The sequence below is a fragment of the Lipotes vexillifer genome, unplaced genomic scaffold (genome assembly GCF_000442215.2).
Source record: "Lipotes vexillifer unplaced genomic scaffold, Lipotes_vexillifer_v1.1 scaffold1439, whole genome shotgun sequence".
NCBI classification, from domain to species: Eukaryota; Metazoa; Chordata; class Mammalia; order Artiodactyla; family Lipotidae; genus Lipotes; species Lipotes vexillifer.
The window spans coordinates 517,932-545,697 of NW_006785059.1; the positions used below are offsets into that span (position 1 = coordinate 517,932).

General features: G+C 37.4%; 1 protein-coding gene across 5 annotated transcripts in view; it reads left to right on the forward strand.

The window, feature by feature from the left end:
• CASK (calcium/calmodulin dependent serine protein kinase) overlaps nucleotides 1–27,766 on the forward strand; it is a 394,879-nt gene that overhangs the window by 159,359 nt on the left and 207,754 nt on the right. For all 5 annotated transcript variants that reach the window (XM_007457187.1, XM_007457185.1, XM_007457189.1 and 2 more), the window contains exon 3: nucleotides 428–533. In XM_007457187.1, coding sequence (XP_007457249.1) covers nucleotides 428–533 — 106 coding nt within the window. The remainder of the gene's footprint in view (nucleotides 1–427; nucleotides 534–27,766) is intronic.

Genomic DNA, 27,766 nt, shown 5'->3' on the forward strand with positions numbered 1-27,766 from the left:
GGATCCCACATGCCACGGAGCGGCTGGGCCTGTGAGCCATGGCCGCTGAGCCTGCGCGTCCGTCCGGAGCGCTCTGCAACTGGAGAGGCCACAACAGTGAGAGGCCCGCATACTGCCAAAAAAAAAAAAAAAGTTATAAATTTTGAAACCTGTTTACAAGAGTTTGAGGAAAGTATTTGTGCTATTTACATTTCTTATTAATAAGAGCTGACTCTAATGTATATAGATTTAAGCTGGCAAGAAATATGAGCAAGTTATATTGTCAAAGATTTTAAAGGGCAAAAAGTTAAGCTTAGCTTGAATGGGGGATTTCATCTCTATAGTTAGAGAAGTCTTCATGTTACCATAGATCACATCCATTCATTCATCATTCACTCTGATTGTCTTTTGATCCTGCCTAACAAAATGTTATGTGTTTGTTTTGCAGATCTAAAGCGGGAAGCCAGCATCTGTCATATGCTGAAACATCCCCACATTGTAGAGTTATTGGAGACATATAGCTCAGATGGAATGCTTTACATGGTTTTTGAATTGTGAGTGTACATTCTCTTTTCCGAAGGGGCTGAAGTGGTTTTTTTTGTTTGTTTTAGGGTTAAAGTTTTAAGCAATGTTGATGTTAGATAATGCTGACGCTTTTCTCTTAAAATTTAAAAATACTTGTGAACTCATCTGTTTAGAAAGACCTAAAGTAATGAGAATAAAAGGAATATCTCATCTTAAGGTTCACAATGGCTAAGGAAGCAAAAGTTGGGCATATTCAGTTACCCTCACAGTTTTAGCCTACTTCAGAGAAGAGGAAAAAGAGTTCAGAGGAATAGGACGTCCCAAAATATAAAGTTCTGACTACAAGAGTCTTAGTGAAAAGGAATGGGATGGGAGTAGAGGCCTCCATGTAGCCAGCCTCTCTAGCAACTAAAAACAAGTAATAACAGACATAACTTCCTCTTTTGATATAATCACCATATTGGCATATGAAGGAAATTCTGTAGACAACCATATATCTTGATTTTAGTAAGCCACTCGACATGTTTCTCACAAAATTTTTGTCAATAAGATGGAGGAATGTGAGCTAAGGATAGTATAATTGGGTAGTTTCATAGCTGGTTAGATGATTGTGTCCAAAGAGATTGTATAAAGCCTTATGGGATGGCATACTATTCTGTTCAAAATTGTAATCAATGACTTTGATTAGGGTCTCTCACAAGGTGGTAATCAAGGCATTGGCCAGGGCTGAAGTCATTTTAAGGCTCTGCTGGGGATGGATCTGCTTCCAAGCTTACTCACATGGTTGTTGGAAGCACACTATCAGACTGAGGGCCTTAGTTCCTCATGTGCTGTTGGCCCAAGACCTCCCTAGGTTCCTTGTCACTGGGCTTCTCTGTAGAGCAGCTCCATGGCAGCTGGCTTCATCAGGGCCAGCAAGCAAGAGCACAAGAGTAGGAACAAGACAGACGTCAGTCTTGTAACCTAATCTCTGAAATCACACACCAGCACTTCTGCCATATTCTCTTAGTTAGAAATAAGTCAGTAGATCCAGTCCACACACAAGGGGAAGGGATTACACAAGGATGTGAAGACCTGGACGTGGTGATTACTGGGAGCCTTGTTAGAAGCTGCCCCCTACAGAGGGCTAGCTTAATACATTGAATATCTAGACCAAATTTTAAAATATTTTACAAGTTTGTAGCAAAGGAGCTGAAACAAAGAAGGTGAAATTTAACACCAGTTCATGTAAACTCATTCATTCACATATATAAGTGCAAGATCACTATGAACTTAATTGTAACTGCTTATGTGAAAAAGATGTAAACAATTTAGTTAGTTGTTGCAACAGCTTTAAAAGCCTTGAATGGAACCTTCAGATAGCTTAATTAGAAGTGTATAGTATTCAGAACCAAGCCATAGGCCCAGTGTGCTGTGTATTGCTCATTCTCCCTGGAGTGTTCCTAGTAAGCAGGACACTGGCACACTTCCAGAAGGGGATAGCCAGAGTGGGAAAGAGCCTAGAAATTCTGTCATAGAGTCACAGCCTTCAAAATCTTTGTCAGCAATCCTGCTAAAAGATGTTTGAAAACTGTGTACCTCCACACATATCTTTCAGTTGATATATACAAAGTTTTATTGTAAGGATGTAATTTTTAGTGTTTTGTATATTTTTAAAAATATTTTTTCTTCAAAAATCTCGAGCTGTACCTTTATCTCATTCAATTTATGGAAAATGTCTGCTATGTGACCTAAATTGCAAAGCTAGTCATCATTGTCAAACTAGTCGGCCAAATCAGACTTGCTTTCTGTCAGAAAAAAACCTGACTTCATTTTTCAAATAAAATTAAAGTGTTAATAGACATCACTGTGACAGTCATCTTACTATTGATTTATAATTCTAAACTAGGTAAGGTTTTGCCGTGAATATATTGTCTGCATGAAGTAAGGTGGCTCTTCCCTTCCTTTCCAAAGCTGTTTTGCTCTCACAGATGGCTCCCTCCCTCAGTAGCTTTGCATTCCCCCATTGTCTTTTTGAAATTAGGCAGGCTTTTCAGGATGGGTGAGCATTTTGTCTTTTGAGATGGGTTCCTTCGAGTGGAGATACAGAAGAGAACTCAGCAGACCACAGACTTGTTTTCAGACAGACCAAATTATGGCAAATGTAGATATGGCTTAAGTGCCTTAAAAATATCCTAATACATGTATCCCCTGGAAGAGCTTTGAGTACTCCCAGAGATACCCAAGTCCCACTTTGAAGACCACTTGGCATGGAAGAGCTATTGAAAAGATGGGGAGACTTTAGTTACCCAAGAATCTATTGATTTTCTTTTACCTCTGTAAGAGTCCCCAGATCAGAAGCCCATGGCAGGTCATAATGGATGTCTTTAGTTCTTTGAAATATCGTCAAATGTAAGAGGATTATGTATTTATTCAGTGTAGGGTGAGGAGCTGTAACTGTAATCAACAGGTGGCAGGTATGAATGAAGTGGCTGTCCACAAATGTAGCGGCTGTCTCACAGAGTCTGCCGTTCCTCACTAGAAATGCTCAAGCTAAAGCTGGATCCATCCAAAGGTCCTGAAGAAAAGGTTTTAATTTTGGACTAGAGAGAGGCTCTAACGTCCCTTCCAATTTTAAGATATTATAATTATTTTCATTTCATTCTTTATTCAAGAAATCTGTTTCTGTCCTTTTTTTTTTTTTTTTTTTTTTTTGCGGTACATGGGCCTCTCACTGTTGTGGCCTCTCCCGTTGTGGAGCACAGGCTCCGGACGTGCAGGCTCAGCGGCCATGGCTCACGGGCCCAGCCGCTCCGCGGCATGTGGCATCTTCCCATACTGGGGCACGAACCCGTGTCCCCTGCATCGTCAGGTGGACTCTCAACCACTGCGCCACCAGGGAGGCCCTGTCCATATTTTTATTCACTGAGAAAACTAAAAACCAGATTTTGCCATATACTATGAAGTAATGAACACAGAAAGCCAAATTTTAAAATTTACCTAAATTTCACATTTGCTGTCTGTTTCAAAGGGGTCTAAGTGACAGTATAATAGAGAGAAGATGATCCTTGGTGTCATAAAACTTGGATTAGTATCCCACCTCTGTCACTTTTACTAATTATGTGACTTTGGCCATAATCTCTTAACTTTAAAATCTTCATAAGATTATGAAAACTAGATGACAGAACTGTGTGAATTCACCTTATAAGGTGGTGACTTGCTCTACAATGATAAGGTATTGTTTCCAGTGGATTTAACAGCTTAGTTTTAGTTTCTCAATGTTGAATTATATGGGATTTTTTATATAGCTAATTTTGTATGATTCAGTTGTGATTGGAATAATTCATTGATGGCTATATATTGAGAATAAGACCTCATTAAAGTTGCATATTTACCAGCCCCCTAATCTCACTGTTAACCCAAATCACTAGAACATGGCTTCCTAGTTTTTAACCTTTTATTTTGGAAATTTTCAAATAAAAGAAAATAGTATAATGAACTTCAGTGTACCTATCACTGAGCTTCAATAGTTATCAATACTTTGCCATTCTTGTTCTATCTATCCTTTACTGTTGTCTTTTTTTTCTTGGCAATTTCTAAAGCAATATCATTTCACCTATAAATACTCCTGTTTGTATTTATAAGGACTGTGTGTGTGTGTGTGTGTATAAAATACTATTGTCATATCTAGCAAATTCAACAATAACTCCTTAGTATCATGTCATAGTCAGTTAATGTTGCTTTCCCTGATTGAACATGAATTTTTAAAGGACATATTTCTCAATTTAGAATTGTTATATTAGCTCTAGGAATCTGGAAGTAGATTATAAATTCACAGTTAAAATAGTTATTTCTCAAAAGGGCTAGAAACAATATAGAAATATAAAATTGTTCTTTTGTATCATCCTTTTTTGTAAATTTACCTTGACAGTTGTCCTTGCCCTGTTTTTTGCATTCCCTTTGATTTCCTCAGTTTAAAACAAATGAACAAACCCAAACCATACATTACTGTAAGATTTAAAGTCCTGTAGATCAAAGAGCAAAGTAGTAAGTTTGTGCATGTCTCCACCTACTGGCTAGGTAAGAGATTGCTTACATAGCTGCAATGTAGACAAGGCTACACCAGAATTTTTCTGGCAATAGATCTAATGACCCCTGGTATTCAGTGTCTCATTGCTCAGGTTATGGGTTATCTGGATCCTTTCCACAGTTTTCTGACATGACACCAATACAGAGTAGACAGGAAATGGAAAGCAAATGAGATAAGGTCAGTTGACTTTGCTGTTTGTTGGCTGCTTGGAAATAGCTCTGATAATTTTGATGGAGAAAAGGCTAGACCAAGCAGTATATTTGGGTTATCAGTGAGTTTCTTATTTTGGTATCCATATCTTTCTTTGCCACAGACTATCTATAACCAACTCTCCTTTTTCTTCCCTAAACTGAAGTCATGAAATTATATGGCTCAATCTTGTTGCTTATCATGTTAGCAAATCCTTAGAACTAGTTGATACAAATGATTTATGGGTTCAAAGCATACTCAAATACAGAGACAGAACCAAAATTTTAGCACTGGAAAAGATTAGAGCAGTAGATTTCAAAATTTAGCATTGGAAAATCCTGAGTAGAGCTCGTTAAACCAGCATGTACCCAGGCCCCACCCCCTAGATATTCAGTTTCAACAAATGTGGGTCCAGAAGTGAGAGATCAAGAGATGATTGACCTTTAAAGTAGGGGTAATACTATTTCGAGACTATGTTGTCATTTTTCCCAACACACTCAGTAGTTTGTTACAAATCTGCATGTGTTTATACTATATCTATTGCTTTGGGATTATACTTAAATTAGGACTTGTCTGTAGCGGTTTGCTGTTATTTTTTTAAAATAAACATTTAAAATGTAGGTTCAATTTTAAAGACAGGGCTGTGTCATGACACACACACACACACACACACACACACACACACACACACACACACACACACACACACACACACACACACACACACACACACACACCCTGCACCCCACCAAAAATTAAATGTTTATTTCTAAGTCACACATCAAAGCTTATGTTTAGTAATGTCTGATACTTGAAGTTAAGCTGCAAATCCTAAATTGGCTGGCCAAGAAATTTTAATTACCTTATTATAGAATGATTACATATACCACAGGGAGACTATACAGTAATTAAAAATGGTCTTAAAACATTTCTGACATGAAAACAATAGTTTGTATCTTTTAAATAATATTAACAGTTTGTATTTTTGAAGCTCACAAAGGAGATAGACTGAAAGCTCTTTACTTATTTAAATTTTATTTTTAAAATTTTATTTTTAGTCTGGTGTTTATGCTCAGGGAAGGGAATGTTTGTGGAATTCATTTATACTGATAGAGTAGAGCTGATTACTACTTACCAGCAAATTTGCCACTTAAGAGAAAATATATTTGTTTCATATCAAGCAAGAAAAATCTGGACTATAGCATTTTAATTTATATGAACATTTGTACATATTTTTATAACTAATTTTATCTGTTTTGATTTTTTGTTTTTATGGGTAATGATAGAAATTGCTATTCATTCATTCAGCACATATTTATTGAATGCCTACTTAAGTGCTGGGTAATAGGAAATGTTTGGGAAATACTGTTTGGTCCTAGTAAACATTAGAAACTTGATATGGTAATTCAGTAAGCTAAGATACAAGAAAGGACCTAGCTGAGTGACTGTGTAGGCCTTTGATAAATGCTAGTTGAAAGAAAACAATTTCTGTGTCATTAACTTTTTAAAATTAAACATTTCTCTTGACTTAGGTTTACCACTATACTAAATGTTTAGTTGCATTTTAGTTTTAAGAACTATGTGTCAGGGATACCCAAGACCATTCCCAGGTCTGATGATTCATTACGAGGACTCACAGGACTCAGCATATAGGCATATTCACAGCTATGATTTATTAATAGCTAAAGGGTATAAAGCAAAATCAGCAAAAGGAGAAAGTGCATGAATTGAAGTCCGGGGCAACGAGGCACAAGCTTCCAAGGGTCTTCTGCCAGCAAAAATTTGTGACAACACATGTGAGATGTTGTCTATCAGGGAAGCTCATTAGAGACTCAGCACGCAGAGTTTTTGTCAGGGGCTTGTCATGTAAGCACCCTCTGCCTGGTGCATACCAAATTCCAGACTCCCAGAAAGAAAGCGGGTGTTCAGGATAAATCATATTGTTTGCACAAGCAGTTTAGACACAGTGAGCCACTCTTTTCAGTTAGGAGGGGAGGAACCCCTCCAAGTTCCCAGATGCTAATCAAGAGCCAACCTTGTAGGCAGGCCTTGCAAGCCTTTTGAGAGATAATTGTTAGGCCTGGTTAAATAGTTAACTCTTTTCTGTACAAACTAAAGTAGAGATCAACAGGAGAAGGGTTTGAGTTAATAAACTCCTGGATCTGCAAACAAAATATACTTAACCTATAAAGATAATTGCAGAGTTTGGGGTTTTAAAAAAACTTTTAACTGTAATTACTGTATCATTTTGATATCTATTGGGAAAAAAATGTAGGTGTCCCAATTTTTGGATAAAACAAATCCTAGATTGAGATGTTACAGTGTAGAATAGATATTAAACTTTGAATACTTTAGGAAACAAACTGCATTCTGACTCCTACTATCTTAGAAATGTATTTGAAGTTGTCAGTCTTGTAATTTTTTTGTATGTGAAAGCTCATCTTCAACCACTAAAATAATTTTGAATAAATTTATGTACATATAAAATAGGAAGAAAAGTCAGTTAACTTTCTGTTATTTAAAAGAAGTAGTTCATTTAAAATGAAAATTATAAGTTGTTTTTAGTGTAATATACATTCTTTGTACAAATTTAGAAATTATGGAAAATTATGACAAAAATAATACCATTTGCAAAAGGTAATCACAGCGAGCATTTCAGAACATTTCCTTCTATGTATAGTCATGATCACAGTTGCACTAAATTGAGATCATTTTATATATGCAATTTTGTATCCTGATTCTTAATAATTTTAAGCATTTTATTATACCATTAAATACTTTTTAGATACAACATTTTAATGGCTGCATTAAGATGTCTGAACTATATGCATGTGCCATATTTAATATTTTCCCTAAAGTTGGACATTTACACTGTTTTCTGTTTTCTGTATTAGAAATAATGTTATGATTAATAATATTCTTGTACATAGTTACTTGTGCTCACCCCCTGATTGCCTATTTTCTCAAGATAAGTTTTTAGGAGTAGAATTACTGGATATTAGAATTAGTGTATGAATGCATACAAACACCTACGTCACACATAGATTTAACCTTTTTTAATAGAATGTATTACATTTAGAAAAATGCATACACAGAACTATACAAACATAAAAAATTATTGTAAACAGCCACATACCACCCAGGTCAAGAAATTTAAAAACTGCCAGCACCTCAACAGCCCTCGAATTCCCCTTTCTGATCATAACCCCCTGCCTCTCTCAGAATTAACTTTAATCTAGACTTCACTTCCATGTTTTTATATCTATACCATCTAAATAGGTATCCCTGAATAGTGTAATTCAGTGTTTTCTATCTTTTTAATCTTTACTTACATGGAATCATAGAGTATACGTGTTTTTTGGTCTGTGAGAATATCCAGGTTATTTTGATCTCCTTCACTTTGTTGCTATATAGTGTTAGTGAACAAACATTCACAAGTTATTTATTCATGTAAATGTTAATATGTATTTGGGTTGTTTCCAGATTTGGCCATTTGAACAATACTGTTGTAAACAATCTTGTACCTGTATCCTGGTGCACCTAAGTAAACGTTCATATAGGGTGTAGACCTAGGAGTGGACTTAATAGGTTTCAGGGTATGTACAGCTTCAGTTTTCCTAGGTAATACCAAGCTATTTTCTAAAGCAGATGTATAAACTGACCCTTTACCAGTGGTATATGCCTCTCTAAGGTGATCCAAGTCCTAGTTTTCCTGTCACTGCCCCTGTTTAAAATCCTGTTGTTTGTCCTTATTCACAGTGCCTTCCTTTAATTCTCATGATTAATTACTACCTATGCTACACACCCTTGCTAATACTTGGCATTGTTGGAATTTTTGCCAGTTGGTGTGTAGTAGAATCTCCTTGTAGTTTTTCCCGATTATTCTTCCCTAATTGCCATTTAGTGACCTATCTCTTCTTTCTTGTAATGGTATATTTTGATTAACAGAAGTTTGTGGTTTTTAATATAGTCTAATTTATCATTTTTTAATTTTATGGCCAGTGTTTTTGTATCTTGTTTAAGAAATATTTACTCCCCTGAGATTATGAAGATATTCTCCTATGTTTTATTATCCATCTGGAATTGATTTGGGGTATACTGTGAGGTAGCAGTCTAGTTTCATTTCTTTCCATATGGATATTCAATAGTCTCAGCACACTTACTGAAAACACTGCTCTGCAGTACCACTTTGCCGTAAATCAGGCATCTGTATAGGTGTGATTGTTCTGGGGTCTATTCTGGTCCCTTGGCCTTTTTGCCCGGCATTGTGCTGTTGTCTTATTTACTGTGGCTTTACAGTAAGTCCTGGTAACTGGTAGAGCAGGGCCTTCCACTTTGTTCTTCTTCAGACATGTCTTGAGAGCTATACTTGTCTTTTCATTTTCCATATACATTTTAGAATCAAGTTGTCAATTTATACACACACACACACACACACACACAGTTAAAAAGCTGTTGGGATTTTCCCTTGAATTATTATATCAAATCTTTATAGCAACTTGAGAATAATTGACAGACTTATTATTGAGTCTTCCACTTTAGGAACATGGTGTCTGTCTTCCCATTTATTTAGGTCTTTGATGTCTTTCAGTAAAGTTTTATACTTTTCTCCATAGAAGTTGTGTACATTTTTTGTTAGATTCTTAGGTATTTGCTTTTAAAAGTAGATCAGTCTGGGGCTTCCCTGGCCGTCCAGTGATTAAGACTCCACGCTTCCAATGCAGGGGGCACGGGTTTGATCCCTGGTTGGGAAGCTTAAGATCCCACATGCTGCATGGCACAGCCAAAAAAAAAAAGGTAGATCAGTCTCTCTCTTTCTCTCTTTCCCTCCTTCTTGACATATACTCCTTCTATTCATCAAGCTTCATCAATTCCAATAATTTATCTGTAGAACTGTTTGGATTTTCTGCATACCTGATCATATCATCTGTGTATGGAGAGGATTTTGTTTATTCCTTTCTAATTCTTTTACATTTTATTTCTTTCTCTAGCCTTTACTGCAGTGGATAAAATATCCAGAATAATGGTGATAGCAAATCTTTGTTTATTTCTGATCTTAGAGTTTGCTAAGCATAAATGAATGGTGAATTTTATCAAATGCTTTTTTTCTGTGTATATTGAAATGATCATATGATTTTCTTCTTTACTCTGTTAATGTAATGAATTTCATTGATTCTTTGGTTAACCACACGATGTATAATCCTTATAATCCTTTTCATATATTGCTAGATTTGGTTTGCTTATATTTTGTTTAGACTTTTTACATCCATATTTGTGGGAAGATTATACTATAATTTTCTTGTACTATCTATATCAGGTTTTTATATCTAGATTATGCTAGACTCATAAAATGAATTGAGGAGTATTCTCTGTTTGTTGTTTTTCTTATGTGATTGGTAGAACTCACTTATAAACCCATGCAGGCCAGACTTTCTTATAAGAAGGGTTTTCATTTCCGATTCAGTTTCTTAAATATTTATAGGAATATTCAGGTTTTCCAGTTATTACTCTGTCACTTTTGGTGAATTGTATTTTTCTAGGAATGAGTGCATTTTATCTAAACTTTAAACAATTTTGTCATAAAGGGGTTCATACTATCTCTACAGGATCTTTTTCATTCTTGATATTAGCAATTTATGCCTTTTTTTGTGTGTGTCTCAGCCTTGCCAGATATTTACCAGTTTTATCAGTCTTTTAAACAGTGACTTTTAGCTTTGTAAATCCTTTTTATTGTGTGTTTATTTTCTATTTCAGTAATTTCTGTTTGTTGTTATTTCCATCCTTCTACTTTGGGTTTAATTTTCTAGGATTTATTTCCTTTTTAAATTTCAACTTTTTTGTATCCTTGGGTTTTAGATGCGTCTCTTGTTAAAGGCATACAATTGTTTTTTTAATTCTAGACTCTCAATCTTTGTCTTTTAATTGAAGCATTTATTCCATTTACATTTAATTTTAGTATATTTTGATTGACATTGTGGTCTTATGTGCTTTCTATTTATACCACCTATTACATGTTTCTTCACCTTCCCTGGTTTATTTGGATCAGCTGAATATTTTTTAATCATTTCATTTTTGTTCTATTAATTTGGAAGTTTTAGCACCCTTTGCTGAGTGTGTACCCCAGAAATTACAGTATGCCTCCCTAATTCATCACATCCTAATATTGATACCATTACTGTCTTCCTGAACAGTACAAGCACTGTAGAACACATTAATTCCATATAATGCAACCTTGACTTATAGGCTATTGTTTTCATGTATTTAAATTATATTTGTGTGTATAAATGCATGTTACATGTATTTACATCACTCCAAGTTATATTATTATTTTTATTCATTTAGATTTACCCACACACATCCTTTCTCTGTTATTTATTCTTTCAGCATCTCTAAGGTTTTATCTGGATTCATTTTCCTTGTGTCAGTCTGCTGGGTGCGAACTCCATTTGTTTCAGAATTTCCTTAGATTCCCTTTAGTGTTGAGGGATAGTCACTGAGTAGAGAATTCTAGGCTGGCATTTTCTTTACATTAGATATCATTCTACTGTCTTCTGGCTTCCATTGATATTAAGAATTCAGCTAGCAGTCTGTCACTTTTCTCTGAGGGTAGTCTATCTTTATTTTTCAGGTTATTGAAAAAATGTTTTATTCATCTTTTGTTTTCTGTAGTTTTCTCTGTGATGTGGGGTGTGTATGTGTGTGTGTGTTTTAATCCTGCCTTAGGTTTTTAGGTCTCTTGAATCAGTGTATTGATATTATTTATGGCTAGGGAATATTCTCAGCCATTATCTCTTCAGATATTGCCTCTGCCTTTTTCTTTCTCTCATCACCTTTGTGACCCAATTAAATATAGATATAGGCATACCTTATGGTATTCTCTATATTTTCTACCTTCTTTTCTGAATTTTGTGTTTTTCCTTTTTAAAATCTATATATTTTCTCTTTTTTTGCAAAAAAAATTCAAGCTCAGCTTTTATGTTCTGGGACACAGTAAACTTCATTATTTAATAATCTATGTTGGATAATTGCAGTATATGAAATCCCTGTTTGTCTTTATTGTCTGTCATTTTTGCTGGCTCTTGGTCAAAATATCTTACCCCTTTATGTACCTGATTCATTTTGACTGTGTGCTAGAAATTATCTTGAAAATTATTGGCGTTGAACGATGCTTTCTTCCTCTAGAGAGAACTCTAATGTGCTTTTACTAGGCACCTTTAAGCAGTAGCAGTCTGGGACTGTCTTAATCAAGGTTCAAGGCTTAGATTTTCAGGGCCATTCAGAGAGAAAGCCAGGTTGCAAGTATGTGAAGGGGCTGATCACTTCCGGTTCACCGCTAGCTCTTTAGGGTCCTAGCTCAACGTTGGAGAGTAGTTTATGGTATTACCCTGAATTCTGACTTTTTTCCCCCTTAGAGATCTGCTGTATAAGCAAATGTCCCCAGGACAAGAAGGACTCTGATCCTTGGCTTTACCTCTCTGAGTTCCCATTCTTTAGCCAATATTCCTGACAATTTGGTTAGTACGTTGCTGCTTTCAGGAAGTTTTTTTTATCCAGCCTTTCTGTTGTCTTCACTGAGACACATCACCTATCAGAAGTCTAGCCAATAGAGTTAAAACTCCTTTTACATAGTGTCATGTTATTCTTCATAAAGATTGTACCAATTTATATTCAAACCAGTGGTAGATGAGAGCATTCATGTTTACGTTTTGATAGGTCAGAATGACATTTTGGTTTAATTTGCATTTATTTTGCTGCTAGTGTGGTCAAATATTTTAAATGTATGTTTACCCATTTCTTTTTCATCTGTTCACTTTCTTCAGTTTTTTGTCATTTTGTAAGAATTCTTTATTTACTAAGGATATTTACCTTTTTCATGTATTTGCAAATATTTTGCCGAAATTTCCCTTTTTAATTTTGTTTACATTATTGGACTTTTTTGTATATTGACTTTTTTAAATATGCAGAAGTTTAAAATTCTGTCAGAGAAAGAAGTTACAAATAAGCAAGAATGAAGGCTAGAATGAACCCTGTGGTGCTGGATTAGAGTTGGAGGTGGTGGAATGACAACATATTTAGTTTAATATGTGTACATGCACACGTATGCATGTATATATACATATGTACTTATATATACATATGCACATACAGGTAGATAGATACAGAAATAAATATAGATACATGTGAATGGGTTAGTACACATACATACGTTTCTGCCACTGAGAGGGCCTTAGAAGCAACTACACTGCAGTAGTAATGAGCAAACCCACACCCACATATTCATTTATAAATACATTCTCTAATAGAAGGAACTGAGGCTCTTTAGAGAAATTATTATTCTAGGACTGGGGCAGAGAAAACACAAGTAAGCCTGGAGCCTTTTACAGTGCCTGGAAGTTAGGAAGTGGTCAAAAAACAAAAAGATGGGGACATGTGAAAAGGTCACAGTAACCAACCTGAAAGAGCTCCCAGTGGCCAAAACTGGAACAATTTGGGCAACAAAAAAATAGCATAGTACTAGACTATAACCCAAGGTATAAATTAAGTATATATGAGCCCATACCAATAAAAAGAAATTATTGAACAAATAAATAAATGGGAAAGAAGAGACAAACCTTCCTTACAGAAGAATTCCAAATAATATATGTAGATAATCCCCTCCCACCTTAAGGGTAGATTGGACTTAGTGACCCCGCTTTTGAAGAACAGAGCATAGAAAGGGGAACAGAGTAAGTTTACAGTGGAGAAACCTGGCTGACCCCTCTTAACCAAAGAATCAAGTTAACATCACCGATGATAAGTCATGTGGTTAGCACGTGCCCCCTGAGGTGGTGTTCTGAGGGCACTTCACCTCTGTGGTAGCCTTCCCCCAAAACCCACAACAGTCATCTAAAAATGAAAAAAACTGGGCTTCCCTGGTGGCGCAGTGGTTGAGAGTCCGCCTGCCAATGCAGGGGACACGGGTTCTTGTCCCGGTCCGGGAAGATCCCACATGCCACGGAGCGGCTGGGCGCGTGAGCCATGGCTGCTGAGCCTGCGCATCCGGAGCCTGTGCTCCACAACGCGAGAGGCCACAACAGTGAGAGGCCTGCATACCTCAAAAAATAAAAAATAAAATAAAAATAAAATAAAATAAAAATGAAAAAAACTTCAGAACAAAGAAAGTACATTACTCAACAAACCGTGAAGTCCAAATACAATCTGGAGTTGAGTTAATAGTAATGTACCAGTATTACTCTCTTAGTTTTGACATGTTTACTGTAGTTGCCTAAGATGTTAACATTAGGGGAAGTTGAGTGAGGGGTATACAGGAACTCTCTGTACCATCTTTGCAATTTTTATGTAAATCTAAAGTTATTAGGGCTTCCCTGGTGGCACAGTGGTTGAGAGTCCGCCTGCCGATGCAGGGGACACGGGTTCGTGCCCCGGTCCGGGAAGATTCCACATGCTGCGGAGCGGCTGGGCTTGTGAGCCATGGCCGCTGAGCCTGCGCGTCCGGAGCCTGTGCTCCGCAACGGGAGAGGCCGCAACGGTGCGAGGCCCGCGTACCGCAAAAAAAATAAAAAATAAATAAAAAATAAAGTCATTAGAAACTAAAAAGCTTTCTTCGATCATAATTAAACAAGCAAACAAACATGAAACTATGAGTTTACACCATTATTTCCAGTTTAAAGTAACAATTACGGATTTTTATTTAATGAGACATTTATTAGATAATAAGGAATTGTTAAAGTCTTTAGTGTATGATTTTATAATTTTAGTTATTTTACAAAAAGAGTTTCTACATTTGGGAGATAAGTACTGAAATATTTATGCATAAAGCCTGGGATTTGCTTCAGAATCAGGTGAGGGGTGAGCAGTGGGTACTGGGTTGAAGTATAGGTAAAATAGGATTAGCCAGTGAGTTGTTAATTGTTGGAGCAGGGTAATGGATATATGAGCCTTCATTACTCTACACTTTCTACTTTTGAAATTTTCCATAATATAAAGTTTTTCAAAAGCAAGAAAGAAATTATAGTTTTTACTTAGTTTTTTTAATTTTTAAATTATTTTTTAAATTGAGGTATAGTTGATATAAAATAATATGTAAGTTACAGGTATACAGTATAGCTATTCAGAACTTTTAAAGGTTGTACTCCATTTGTAATTATTATAAAACATTGCCTGTATTCCCTGTGTTGTATGATATATCCTTGTAGCTTATTTATTTTATAACATAATTGTACCTCTTAATCCCCTACTCCTTGCCCCCACCCCTCCCCACTGGTAACCACAAGTTTGTTTATTTATATCTGTGAGTCTGTTTCTTTTTTGTTATATTCATTCCTTTGCTTTATTTTTTAGATTCCACATATAAGTCACATCATGTCTTTCTCTGACTTATTTCACTTAACATAATACCATAATATTTAGCATAATTTAGTAAAATTTTACTTAATTTTAAAAATTTTATATTTGTATATCTTTTCACTGAAAATCGGGGTTTCTTGCCACAGTAACATACTTGTTTCCTCCTACTAGTTTAAATATATAATAAAAGTAAGACTACTGAATACAGATTAGGATTTCTTAGACCTTCTTTTCATCCTTAGAGTGTATCCCAGTAGGAATGCACAATCAAAACACTGGATTTTAAAGTCACTTAAATAACTGTTCTCTTTGTGGTTATGCCACAAGCTTGACATAGAGTTAGGTTTAGAGATCCTTGTATTGAATAGATGTTGCCCAGTTTCTCCCAACATTAACATTTTGCAAAACTAGTATGATATCACAACCAGGGTATTGCACTGATATACTCTCCTGATCTTACTCAGATATCTGCATCAATTTACTTTTAGGGATTGCCTCTTATTTCTTCTTGACTTAATTTTGCTTTTAGATTATGAAAAACATATACATGATTGGAAAGTCAAACTTATGAATAGGGTTCATTCAAAAAGGTCTGGCTTGCATCCCTGTCCCCATTCACTTCCCACCTTAGAGGAAATTATTTTGTAAAATTAGTTTTAATTTTATTTTTCACTATTTGTGTTTGAAAATATAAGAAAATATGTATATAGTTATGTTTATATACCACCTCCTTCTTACACAGTCTTATATAGTCTCTTCTAAACTTTGATAATTTTTAATTTAACAATATGAAAATACCAGCAATCTCTCCATAGCAATGTGTAGACATCTCCTTCATTCCTATTTATATCTGCTTAGTACTCCATTATGGATATAGAATTGTTTATTAAGCCAGTTGCCTATTGATGGACATTTGGATCATTTCCAGTCATCTTCTTTTACATTAATAACCTTATGCATACATCATTTCATACTGTTGTTAACGCCAGATTCCTTCCATAAATGTTGTACCACTTTGCATTCCTACCAGCATTGTATGAGAATTGTAGACTTTAAATTGTAATCTAAAGAACTGAACTAATCTCTCAGTCATATTAATTAGTAAATATCTTATTTCATTCTAAAACTGACCTTACATGTATAAATCTAGACAGAGTTGTAGATAAATTCTGTTTTATTTTTATGGCCTTAGTCCATATCTGTGGACTTGACCAGAATGCTGTTAAGTAGAGTGGATTTCATATCATTGTGAAGTTACTGGCCCCAAGAGAATTTTTTGGCACTTCTTGGTTCCATCCTTCACTAAACTCCCTTATTCCTCAATCAATATCCAGTGCTCATGCTATGCATGAGCTCAGTTCTGAGATATGCTCCCTATATGCTCTCTTGGTATCTCTTTGCTCCCATTTGGTATCCCTGTCTGGTAGCTCATTTCCTTAGTGAGAGAGAGAGAGAGAGAGTGAAATATTAGAGGACTCGAAGTAGAGATAAGGTCATTTGTCCCTTTACTGGTTGTTGTCTTGAGTCAATAGCAGTGTCTTTGAATATTAGTATGGGGGTATGAAAAATATATTCTGTCTTTTTGCCAGACTCTAGAAAGTATTGTTTGTCTTAAAGATACTCTTCATAATTCTCATGCATAGAGGGCTCAAGAGGTTCACAAGAAATAGGGGCAAAATCTTGATGAGCTTTTTAAGACATGGCAAGGATTTTAGATTTTATCTTAAAGATGCGGATGCCATCATAAGCAAAATTATATGATCAGACTTCCATTTTTAAAGCATTCTTTGGCTACAGTATTAATATAGGGTTGGATTTGGATGTGGGGAGAATTAGGAGGCCATTACAGTGATTTAGTATGAATGTTTTTTTTGTTTTTGTTTTTTTTCTAGAGGTCTTTCTAGAGGTCTAGTATGAATGTTGACAGCTAGGATAGATCAGTGTCAGTGAGATGAAAGGAGGTGAGTAGGACCTGAAGGTATTTAGGAATTAGAATGGACAGGATTTGATGATTGGATGAAGGAAGTAAGGAAGCAGGAGTCAAAGTTGACTCTCTGGTCTCTGGCTCGAGCACCTAATAAGATGATGGTACCTGGAAATAGATGGTGAAATATGTTTTGGACATGTTGAGTTTGAAGTTTCTGTGAGACATCTGAGTGAAGTTGCTAAAGATGAAGCTGAATATGTAGATTAGGAGCACAGAGAGAGACCTTTGATAGATACAGAGGTTTTGGGATGGTTGCTATTTAGATGGCTTAGAAGAGTATATAGAGGGAGAGGAGAAGGCTTGAGGACTGAGGGTCTTCCAAATTTGAAAGGGTTGGGTGTAGAACAGGAGGAATAGCTAGCAAATGAGATAGCAAAGGAATAGCTCAAGAGCTGGAAAGAAAATCATGACAACAGGATGTCACAGAAGCCAGGTAAAGAGAGTATATCGAGAACAATATTGTGGGGAAATGAAGCTTTTCGGCACTTCTTGGTTCCATCCTTCACTAAATTCCCTTAATCCTCAACCAATATCCATGTGATGCATGAGCTGAGTTCTGAGATATGCTCCCTTTATGCTCTCTTGGTATCTCTTTGCTCCCATTTGGTATCCCTATCTGGTAGCTCATTTCCTTAGTGAGAGAGAGAGAGAGAGAGTGAAATATTAGAGGACAAATGGAGAGGCCTGTACTATTGTCCTAACTCTGTCACCAACTTTATCCATTTAGTAATTTTTGTTTCTTAATGCCTTTTAAGAGATATAGCTAGAAGCTCAGGACAGAGATGGATGGACATAGAAACAATTATAATGAGAGGGATGAAGAGAGGAAAGAAGAGAAAGACCCCTCATAGAGGAGACAATACTGAGGTTTGAAGGATGACCAGGAGTTTGCCAAGTGGTAATGGCAGGGACAAAACTAGACAAAAGTTGTAAAGATATAGGAATCTCATGAAATGTAAAGAAAGGAAACAGAATGAAGTCAGGCCTCATAAGAATGAGAAAGAAAAACCTCAGGAAACGGGTCACTACTCCCTTCATCCCTTGGGGTTTTGCATCTACTTTGCTCTGGAAAGACCAGCTTTGCCCTGTTTACTCAAGGACTTGCACATAGCCCCAAACAGGCGCCCCAGTCCCCAAGTCTGCATGACCTGAAAGGCCAAGTATTTCCTTCTGCTTCTCTTACTTGACATTCTAGACAGAATAAGAGCATATGAATGAATGAGTGAATGAATTTATCTGATTATCTCAGTTTCCTCCTTCTCTTCTAAAACCCTGAGTATCCTAAGGTATTGACCTGACCCCCTATGGATAACCTCCTTTTGAATCTGGGATCTGTTCCATGTCCAGGCAGGGCAAATAAAAGCCCACTTCTGTTTCCATGCTTGGGCTAGGGTTCTCAGTGGAAGAGTTTAATAGTGTATGGGAGGCAAATTGACTGTATGAGTGGGAAAGGAGGTAAGCATTATAGGCAAGGCAAAGAGCATGTGGAATGGCCAGAAATCTGACTCAGCTTATATGGTTGGGGAACTATTAATAATAGTGGGCTGTTACTTTGGAACAAGGTACAAGATGAGAGAATGACTGGAGATGAGCTTGGACATGTAATAATAAAAACCTCTGGTGATGTGTGTAACTGCACTGCTATACTTTATACTTGTTTATTGTCTGGTAATTCCTCTCAACAACCCACTAAGGTTAATTACTAAACCGATTTTACAGATGAGAAAACTGCAGCTCAGGAGGTTGTGGCTTGCTCAAGGTCACAAAGTTGGTGTGCTGCAGCCAGGATTCCAACCTAGGCAGTTTGACTCTAGAGCCCTCACTCTTAATTGCTCTGATATGTCTAGGGCTTTTGCTGCCATGTTAAGGATTTTAATACATCCATTCACAAGTGTTTATTGAATGCCTACAGTGTGCCAGGCACTGTTCTAGGTGCTGAGGATTTAACAGTGAGTAATTCAAAGTCTGTGCTGACATGAAACTTATATTCTAGTGGAAGAGACAAACTAACAGTAAATGTGTGGTAATAATAGCCAGTAATGATAAGTGCTATGAAGAACAGGGGCCATGTAAGAGATAGAGAGTGATGAGGATGCTACTTCAGATAGGGTGTTCACAGAAGCCCTTTCTGAGGAGGTGACATTTGATCAGACTTTAAAGTTTATTCTGTAGGTGGTAGAGCACATAGAAATAATTTTACCAAGGTAATAATATAATCGGATTTGTACACTATAGAGAGACCCCTAGACTCCATATGAAAAATGTAGTAGAGGGTCAAAGTTAAAGTCAGTAAAGAATTCCAGTCAAGATGGGATTTTGGAGTTCAACTTCTTCATTGTAGCAGAGACTGAGAGCCCCTAAGGGGAAGGGAACTGGAGTCTAGCTCACCACATGAAATTCAGGGATGAGACAGAGACACTCAACCTTAAACAGTGGCTAAGAAAAGCTCTAGCCATCATATATAAAGAGATAGCTCAGGGGGACCGAAAAAGAAAAACAAAAACAAGAAATCCCCACTTAAGATTAGTGTTCAAATGAAATCTTCAAAGCACACAAGGAAAAACTAACATCCTGAAACAAACTCAACATAGGAAATTTGGTCTAAAGGAAATGGAAATAATAGGAAAATCTGAAAGGGACTTCAGAGTCCTCAAAAAGATAAAGAGAACCGGTAGCATTCATAGAACAAGAAGCTGTTCTATTCGGTAAATGTTGAAAAATCCTTCAGAGAGCATGTGCATGTGTGTGTGTGCACTGTATTTCTGTGTTTGGAATCAATACGGCCAAGTCAAAAGATGGTATTGAAGAACCAACATAGAACAAATCACAGTTAAACAGAGACAGTAAGTATGAAAGAGAAGCTAAGAGTCATGGAAGCCACATTGAGAAGATCCAACATACACAAATTCATACAGAATTCCAGAAGTAAAATGTAGAGGGAATGATGGAAGAGGGGAGACCTTACTCAAAAAGATAATAGTCCAAAACTTTCCCAAATTGAAGAAAGACTATCCCCTTTAGAGAGAAATAAGGTTTGGGGAAGAAAATTACTAATTTACTTTTGGATCATCCGAGGCTGTGGTGACTGTGGGACACCTACCTGGTGATGTATGGTACACAGCTGCCCATATGAATCTGGCCCCCAGGAGAAGAATCTGGGCTTGAGGTGAAGTTGAGGAGTCATAACCATTAGAACAGGGCCCATTTCACCTCTTGGCACCTCAGTTTCTACCCTACCAACTTGTGAGAATGAAATGAAATGTGGGAGTATTCTGATAATCAAAACACTAGATAGTCTTACCATGACCTTCATTATCATTGTCATAAATTCTGTTTATTACAGAGCCTCAAGATTAGAGGTTAAGAGCCAGGATTCTGGAGCCAGATTGCTTAGGTTCAAATCCCAACTCTGCTACTTTCTAACTGTGCAACCTTGGACAAGTTATATAATAACATTTGTCTTAAGCCTCAGTTTCCTCATCTGTACCTGTCTCTTTGTGTTGTTATGAGGGTTAAGTAAGTTATTACATGTAAAGCTCTTAAAATGGTACTTGGCGTGTACCAATGCTCAGTAAATCTTTGTTGTTAGCTATTAACATATCTGCATTTAACAGCAACCTTCAGTATCTTATTCCAGAGGAGTGACTGATGTGAAAATCATAGTTATTGAGGATAATAAATTTAGGTATCTGTGTCTTCCTGTAATACTCAAAGGATCTTTCTAGTTAACTGCTGGCTTTTATTTGTCCACATACAGAGTTTTGTTGCTGTTTGCAAATTGGCCGTGATGGTATTTGAACAATCAAAAATTCCATTTTCTTTCTTTGTCATGTTTGAAACTTGGAAATAATTCGTGGGCATATGGAATCTTCTCGTGAGGGCATAGTAATTGTTCCATTTTTCTTGCTAAATTAGAACAATTTAATCTTGGGCAGACACCTATGATTATGCCTCTGTTTTTGTTTATATCTCTAGTTTTATAAGTACCAACATTAGCATTTTCATGTTAGGAACTTGCCTAGAAGTAAGAATTATACCAGCCAGTTTGATTTCAGAGTACAAATGGTGGTAAAATGAAAAGAAAATCAATAATTAACTGTGTGATTTTTTAATCCCTGATGTGTTTGCTCAAGATGGGATCGTTTTCCAAATTAGCCCACCTTCCTCATCTGCAAAACCACATCAGAGTGTGGCATGATTATTTACAGTTCTTTAGATGTTCTGTGAGACAGATAAACAGAGGGCATGCCAGAAGTAGAGCTGTCAAAGAATGACCCCGAATCCTTGCATTCCACAAATGGCTAGAAGGAACATGTTGCGGTTTTCATATCACATCGTTTGAAGGTGTGCTCCCTCCTGTAGGCCAGGAGCTTTACTGCTATTGGTTGCAGGGACTGCATTGAGGAACCTGCCTCCAAATGAAGAGAAGGCTTTAAGGAGCAAGAGGGAGAACTGTATTTCTAGAGAGAAGAGGTGGAAAGAAGAGCTAGAGAGACTTACAAAGAATCATAAATATATTCCCCCATACCAGAGTTATAGGAACTTATGCAGGATAGAAAGTCAACTGATGCAATGATTATGATTGATTTGGTTTTGAGTGGCAGAGGTTCTATCTTGACTCTCACCTGTGAGAGTAAGTAGGACTAGATCAGAGGTCTAATTTTTTTTTTTAGAATTAATGAAGTTAAAAGATCTGGGGAGGGCTTCCCTGGTGGCGCAGTGGTTGGGAATCCGCCTGCCAAGGCAGGGGACGCAGGTTCGAGCCCTGGTCTGGGAAGATCCCACATGCCACGGAGCAACTGAGCCTCTGCGCCACAGCTACTGAGCCTGTGCTCTAGAGCCCGCGCACCACAATGAAGAGTGGCCCCTGCTCGCTGTAACTAAAGAAAGCCTGCACGCAGCAACGAAGACCCAATGCAGCCAAAAATAAATAAATTTAAAAGAAGATCTGGCGAGAGTAGGCAGGATAGAAAAGAGAGAAGTTCGAGTACCTGGGTCTTTGAATACTTTGCCCTGTGCAAACATAACGGGGGCCATATAGTAACCAGTGTCTTAGATGAACTCTGTAGACCTCATGCTGGGAGCAGAAACAAGGGTACTTTGGAAACTTAGTTCCTCCCTAGCACCATGAAACCCTGTCTGTCTCCTGGTCATACGGGAAAGAAAGCACAGATGAGATTCTCTTCACTTGTGAGGATTTGCAGTAATTTTTTAAAAGCCTCTTAAAGAAGTAGAATATCACTGTCCTTTCAACAAACCACAAAAGTCTATGTTTAGAGCAAGGGAAAAGTATAACCTCTTCCTTCAAAAAGGTGAGCAAGAAGGATGGGGTCATACAGGGGGCTGAGAGTCAAGAAGCTGAGGTTCTAGTCCCAACTGCCGAGAATTAGCTACTGACCTAAAGCAAGTCTTTCAATTAAACTTCCAGTTGTAAAATTCTGTGATATGACTCATCATGATTTCTGGCTGGAGGCCCTCCCCTTCTTTTGGTTTTTCCTTCAGAGCTTTAACTGAAAGAGGAAGAGAGTGTGTGTGTATGTGAATGTTGGAGGTTGGGGAGGTAGGTATTTAGTAGTGAGGATTAGTGAGAACACTGAGGGCTAACAGTAAAGTTCTTACCTAGTAAACAGAACAGAGTTTGTTGCTCACAACTGCCTTCCTTTCTTTTTTTTTTTTTTTTTTTGCGGTACGCGGGCCTCTCACTGTTGTGGCCTCTCCCGTTGCGGAGCACAGGCTGCGGGCGCGCAGGCTCAGCGGCCATGGCTCACGGGCCCAGCCGCTCCGCGGCATGTGGGATCTTCCCGGACCGGGGCACGAACCCGTGTCCCCTGCATCGGCAGGCGGATTCTCAACCACTACACCACCAGGAAAGCCCTGCCTTCCTTTCTTTTCTGGGAATTTCAGAAAAACCACACAGAGGGGCATGCTGCTCCTGTCTTAGGATCATTTGCTATCACTTGTAGCTGGAGTTTCCTCATCCACTAGGAGGCACCATTGTCAAACAGCATTGATAAGGGGTCAAGAAAATGGTGACAAATCAACCTTTGATAGCTAGACAAGGCATTAGAACAATGCTCAGTTTTTAAAACTTGATCAACAATATCTTATACTACATTTCAGTTTTAGAAGTGGCAAATTATTTCAAGCCAGTCCTTTTTCAAAGAATCACAATTCCATGGGGGTATTAAGAGACTTTAGAAATTACTAAATTAAATCCCATCATTTTACTGAGGACTCATTGTCAACCCAGAACGGTTAAGTTGCATGAGCTAGGTCCCACAGGCAGTTAAAGGTAGACTTGAGAACATAACCCATATGTAGGGGTCATTTCTCATTGGTTTTGGCTGTCCAGTGTCTGAAACCTCTTCTGGTATTTGAAGAATCTCCCATCTTAAGAGTCTTGAGGGAGGACAAAGCCCACCTTCTACTACAGAAGCTAAAAATGCCAGGTATTTGCTCTCCTTGGCAGTTAGGATATGGGAATATGACATGGGTTTCATGAGTCAGACACATCGACTCATGATGTAATAGCTAGTGACAAAAAACAAAGACCATGTAGAACTCTCACGTAATAGCAGGTACAATTACTGGGATAGTTGTAGTAGCACTCTGGAGATTTCCAACGTCTAACATTAACAGAGACAGTGGTGGAAGCTGCTGCAGCTGTTGTAGAACAGCTGCAGTGGTACCCTTGTCAGATCAGTTCATGGTTTTATTTCTGACTGCATAGCACCAGTCTTGGTATTATAGGCCTCCCTACCACTCTGTGAGCAATCCAGTGTCCTATTAATAAACTCCTTGTCTGCTTAAATCAGCCAGAGTTGGTTTCTGTTTCTTGTAACTAAGAGCCTTAATTGACCCAGCATTAAAGAATAAGAATGCGTAGAGGAGGGGGTGGCAGAAGACACCATTCTAAGAAGGGAAGTCAGTGGTCTTGTTACATAGTTGTAAAATCTGTGGTTGGACCAGCACCTCTTGTACCTTGGTATATCAGTCATGGCATAGGAAGGCTGTAAGATTAGGCATGGAGCTGGGGGTGGGGCCAAGGGCCAGATATCCCAAGATGCCATGTTCTGATAAGGAAATCTGAGGAACCCAAGAATTCTTAATAGAACCTAACCTTCTAGGTCCTTATGAATCAAAGATTAGAACATATTTAGCAATGTGTAATTTTGATATATAACTTTTAAATATTTAGACATATGGTACCATGGGCTTCCATTGGTACACTTGTCTCAGGCCCTACAAATGCTCCAGGTGGGCCTAAACTAAGGGAGGTCACCGGTAGCATGTGAGCCAAAACAACTTTGAATCTGTACCCTGCTGGTCCCAGGCAGAGTTGTGAGGTAGAACAATTTGTGTGATGTGCTCTGTCTTCCCCCTTGATAACCATGACCTTTCCCTTCCTTTGGTGCTCTGTCTCCTTATGTCTTCTCATCCTCAGTTGAAGACCTTGGTGCATTCATTCCTTCAAGCATCTGTGAGAAATCCCCTTCAGATGTTACCTAATCTGCAGCACCCACCAGTGGTAGTCTTCTTTTTAGACACTACTAAACATTCAGACCCACAAAATACCACAGGACACCCTTGGCGTCCGATCCACTTAGAAGGATACAGGACAAGAAATACTGCTTGCCAGCCAGGCAGTGCCAGGGATTCCTCTTCAAAGGCGTCCTTTCAGCAGGGCATATGATCAAGTACAGTATATATAATAGGGAAAAGAAGGCTTTTTAAGTAGTGTTGAGAAAACTAATTAGCAATTCAGAAGTCAATTTAGATCTAACAAGTCCCCCCAAAACAGAAAACCACAGACAGACTAGAATTTATGTAAACAAGTCAAATCATAGGAAAGCTAGCAAAAAAATAAAATTATTTAACAGATCTTTGGAGAGCTTTTATAACTTCAAAGGACTGAGATTCACAAAGGAAAACATCAATAGATTTAACTAAAATTGAAAAAACTAGAAAATTAATTTGCTTCAGTATTGACATATAAAAGGGTTACATTTTATATGGGTTACTGAACACTGATAAAGAGAGTTCACACCAAGGGAAGGGAAGGTATTAAGCTTCATATACAAATGGGCAAGGACAAGAATATACAGTTCCCACCAAAAGAAATACAACTGGTACATAGGCATATGGGGATATTCTCAGTCATTTTAATGTATTTGACAATAAATCAAAATTGCTTTATTAAGCAATTCCCGTTGCAGTGCACATCCCCCTTCTCCACTGAAAAGGTGAAGGTTTCTGTCTACTTCCATATTACAGTTATATTATTACAGTACATATTACAGTGTAAATACCTTCTCTGGTCCCTTTCTGTTCATACTGAAAGAATATGACTGTACCTCATTTTCAAAATACGTGGGAGAGGAGAGCTTAGCTGAAATTATGACCCCTTGAATATTTCCACAGTCTACCCCAAACCCACCTAACATGTTGACTCATTTCCTAGTGCTCCAGGCCTTATTGTTTGCTTGTCAGAAGAAACACCTTGAAATGCTGCTCTCCTCTAGACTACCTTGTAGTCTCCACCACACCCCTATTCTCTCGCTTTCTCTTATTCTCACGGCTCCTCTTCTCCCTTTCCCCTCTACTTTTCTTTAGGACCCATACTCAGAGGCTGCTTACTCCATGAAGACTGTCTGAATCCCTCCAAGATATGCCCTTTCCTTCCATCGGAACTCTAATATGCACTGTTCTAACTCCTCCGCAAAATGGCATAGTTTAGATGGGGGAAGGGTTAAAAAAAAAAAAAAGGTCGTGTGTCCATGACTCCTCTCTCTCTCTTTCAGAAGTGAATTCACCACCAAGTATATTTAAATATTCATCAATATGTGGGATATTATGCTGAGATAAAAGGCCTGTTTATGCCCTCACGTTATTTATAGTCAAATTGTACAGACCAGTCAGGTCTGTACCTGACTGTATCCATGAAATAAATAATAATAACTGGTAGTATAGGTTTAAATGACCATAGAGAGGCACAGATTCTTAGGGCCCTAAGAGATCAGTGGAGGAAACATTTGGGAGCTGGAACAGGCAGACTGGCTTGTATAAAGTTGATGAAGAGCATTAAAGTAAGTGTAGGAGAGAGGTGGAAAAGTGGAGAGAGAACATTCCTAGCAGGGCCATAAAGAGAGTAAAAGTATTGGGAAAAGATGATGGGACATTTGTGAGGCATCAAGACAGTACCACAAGCAAAGCCCTGAATTAGAAGAAAATAAAGCAGAATTAAAGTTGTGGTTTTTTCTAATCAATAGAGATTGATTTGTATATGCAAGGATTAAAGTATTTATCAGCAAACTTATTAAGTATAGAGAATTCATTTAAACCATATCAACAGTACAGTATTTACGTGTATCATCTGGGAAGATGGGGTTGGAGGTGCTGCATTTCAAAGATTCCCCCTAGGTGGTTCTGGAGCATGGGGCCCCCATAACACCATGAAAATGCATTTGTTATACACAGCCCTCTCTTATACTATGATTTTACTTTCTTAGCTGTAATCTCTTAGCTTGCATTAAGTGACTCAGAGCCTTGCACAGAAGTTAGAAGTTTCCCTCTTTGTGAACTGAACATTTGGTGCCGGGGGCGGGGGCAATGATTCATAGACTCTAAAGTCAGACTGCCTGAGTTTGAATCCTGGCTCTGCCATTTACTAGCTATGTGATGTCTTGGGCAAGTTACTTAACGTTTGCTGTTTCTCAGTTTTCTCATAAGTAAAATAGGGGTGGTAACAATACCTACCTCATAGACTTCTTATAACTATTAAATGAATTAAAGCATGTAAAGCACTTAGAAAATACCTCTCACATAGTAAGCACTCAATAAATGCTAGCTTTATTTATTACAAAGTAAGATTATTTCTGTTTTTGAACTATATATAAATCGTACTATGTTGTGCTGTGTCTGCTTCTTTTACTCAGTATTTTATCTTTAGGATTTAGCCAAATTCCTCTGTGTACGCATAGTTAATTTCTTTTGATTGCTGTTTAGTAGTCTATTTTGTGAATATACCAGTATTTTATCTATTCTACTACCAGTGGACATTTGGGTTGTTGACACCTAGTGATTATTGTGAACAATGCTGCTGTGAACATTCAGGTACACATCTCCTGGTCCACATAAGCATACATTTATTTGAAGAGACTGTCTTTGCCCAGTACTCTGCAGTTACCTTTCTGTCATAAATCAAGCATCCATATTTGTATATGGATCTGTTTCTAGGCTTGCTGTTGTGTTCTACTGTCCTGTTTGTCTGTTCTAGTGTCAATAGCATACAGCTTTAATTACTAAGCTTTATATTACAAAATTTTGAAGACAAGTAGAGCAAATCTTCCCACCTTACTATTCGCCCAAAATATCTTAGATCTTCTTTTCTTTTGCAATTCCGTGTACAATTTAGATTCTGCTCAGCAGTTTCTATAGTATCTGTTGGGATTTTGATTGGAATTCCATTGAATTTATGCTTTAATTTGGGAAAGATGGGCCATTTACAATACTGAGTCTTCCAGTCTGTGAACAGGATAATTTTCTCTCCATTTATTTTATGTTTAATTTCTCCTAAAAAATATCATACTTTCCTCCCTAGAGGTCCTGTACATCTTTTTATTAGATTTGTTTCTACGCTCTTTAAAAAAAAAATTCTTTAAAATTTTCAT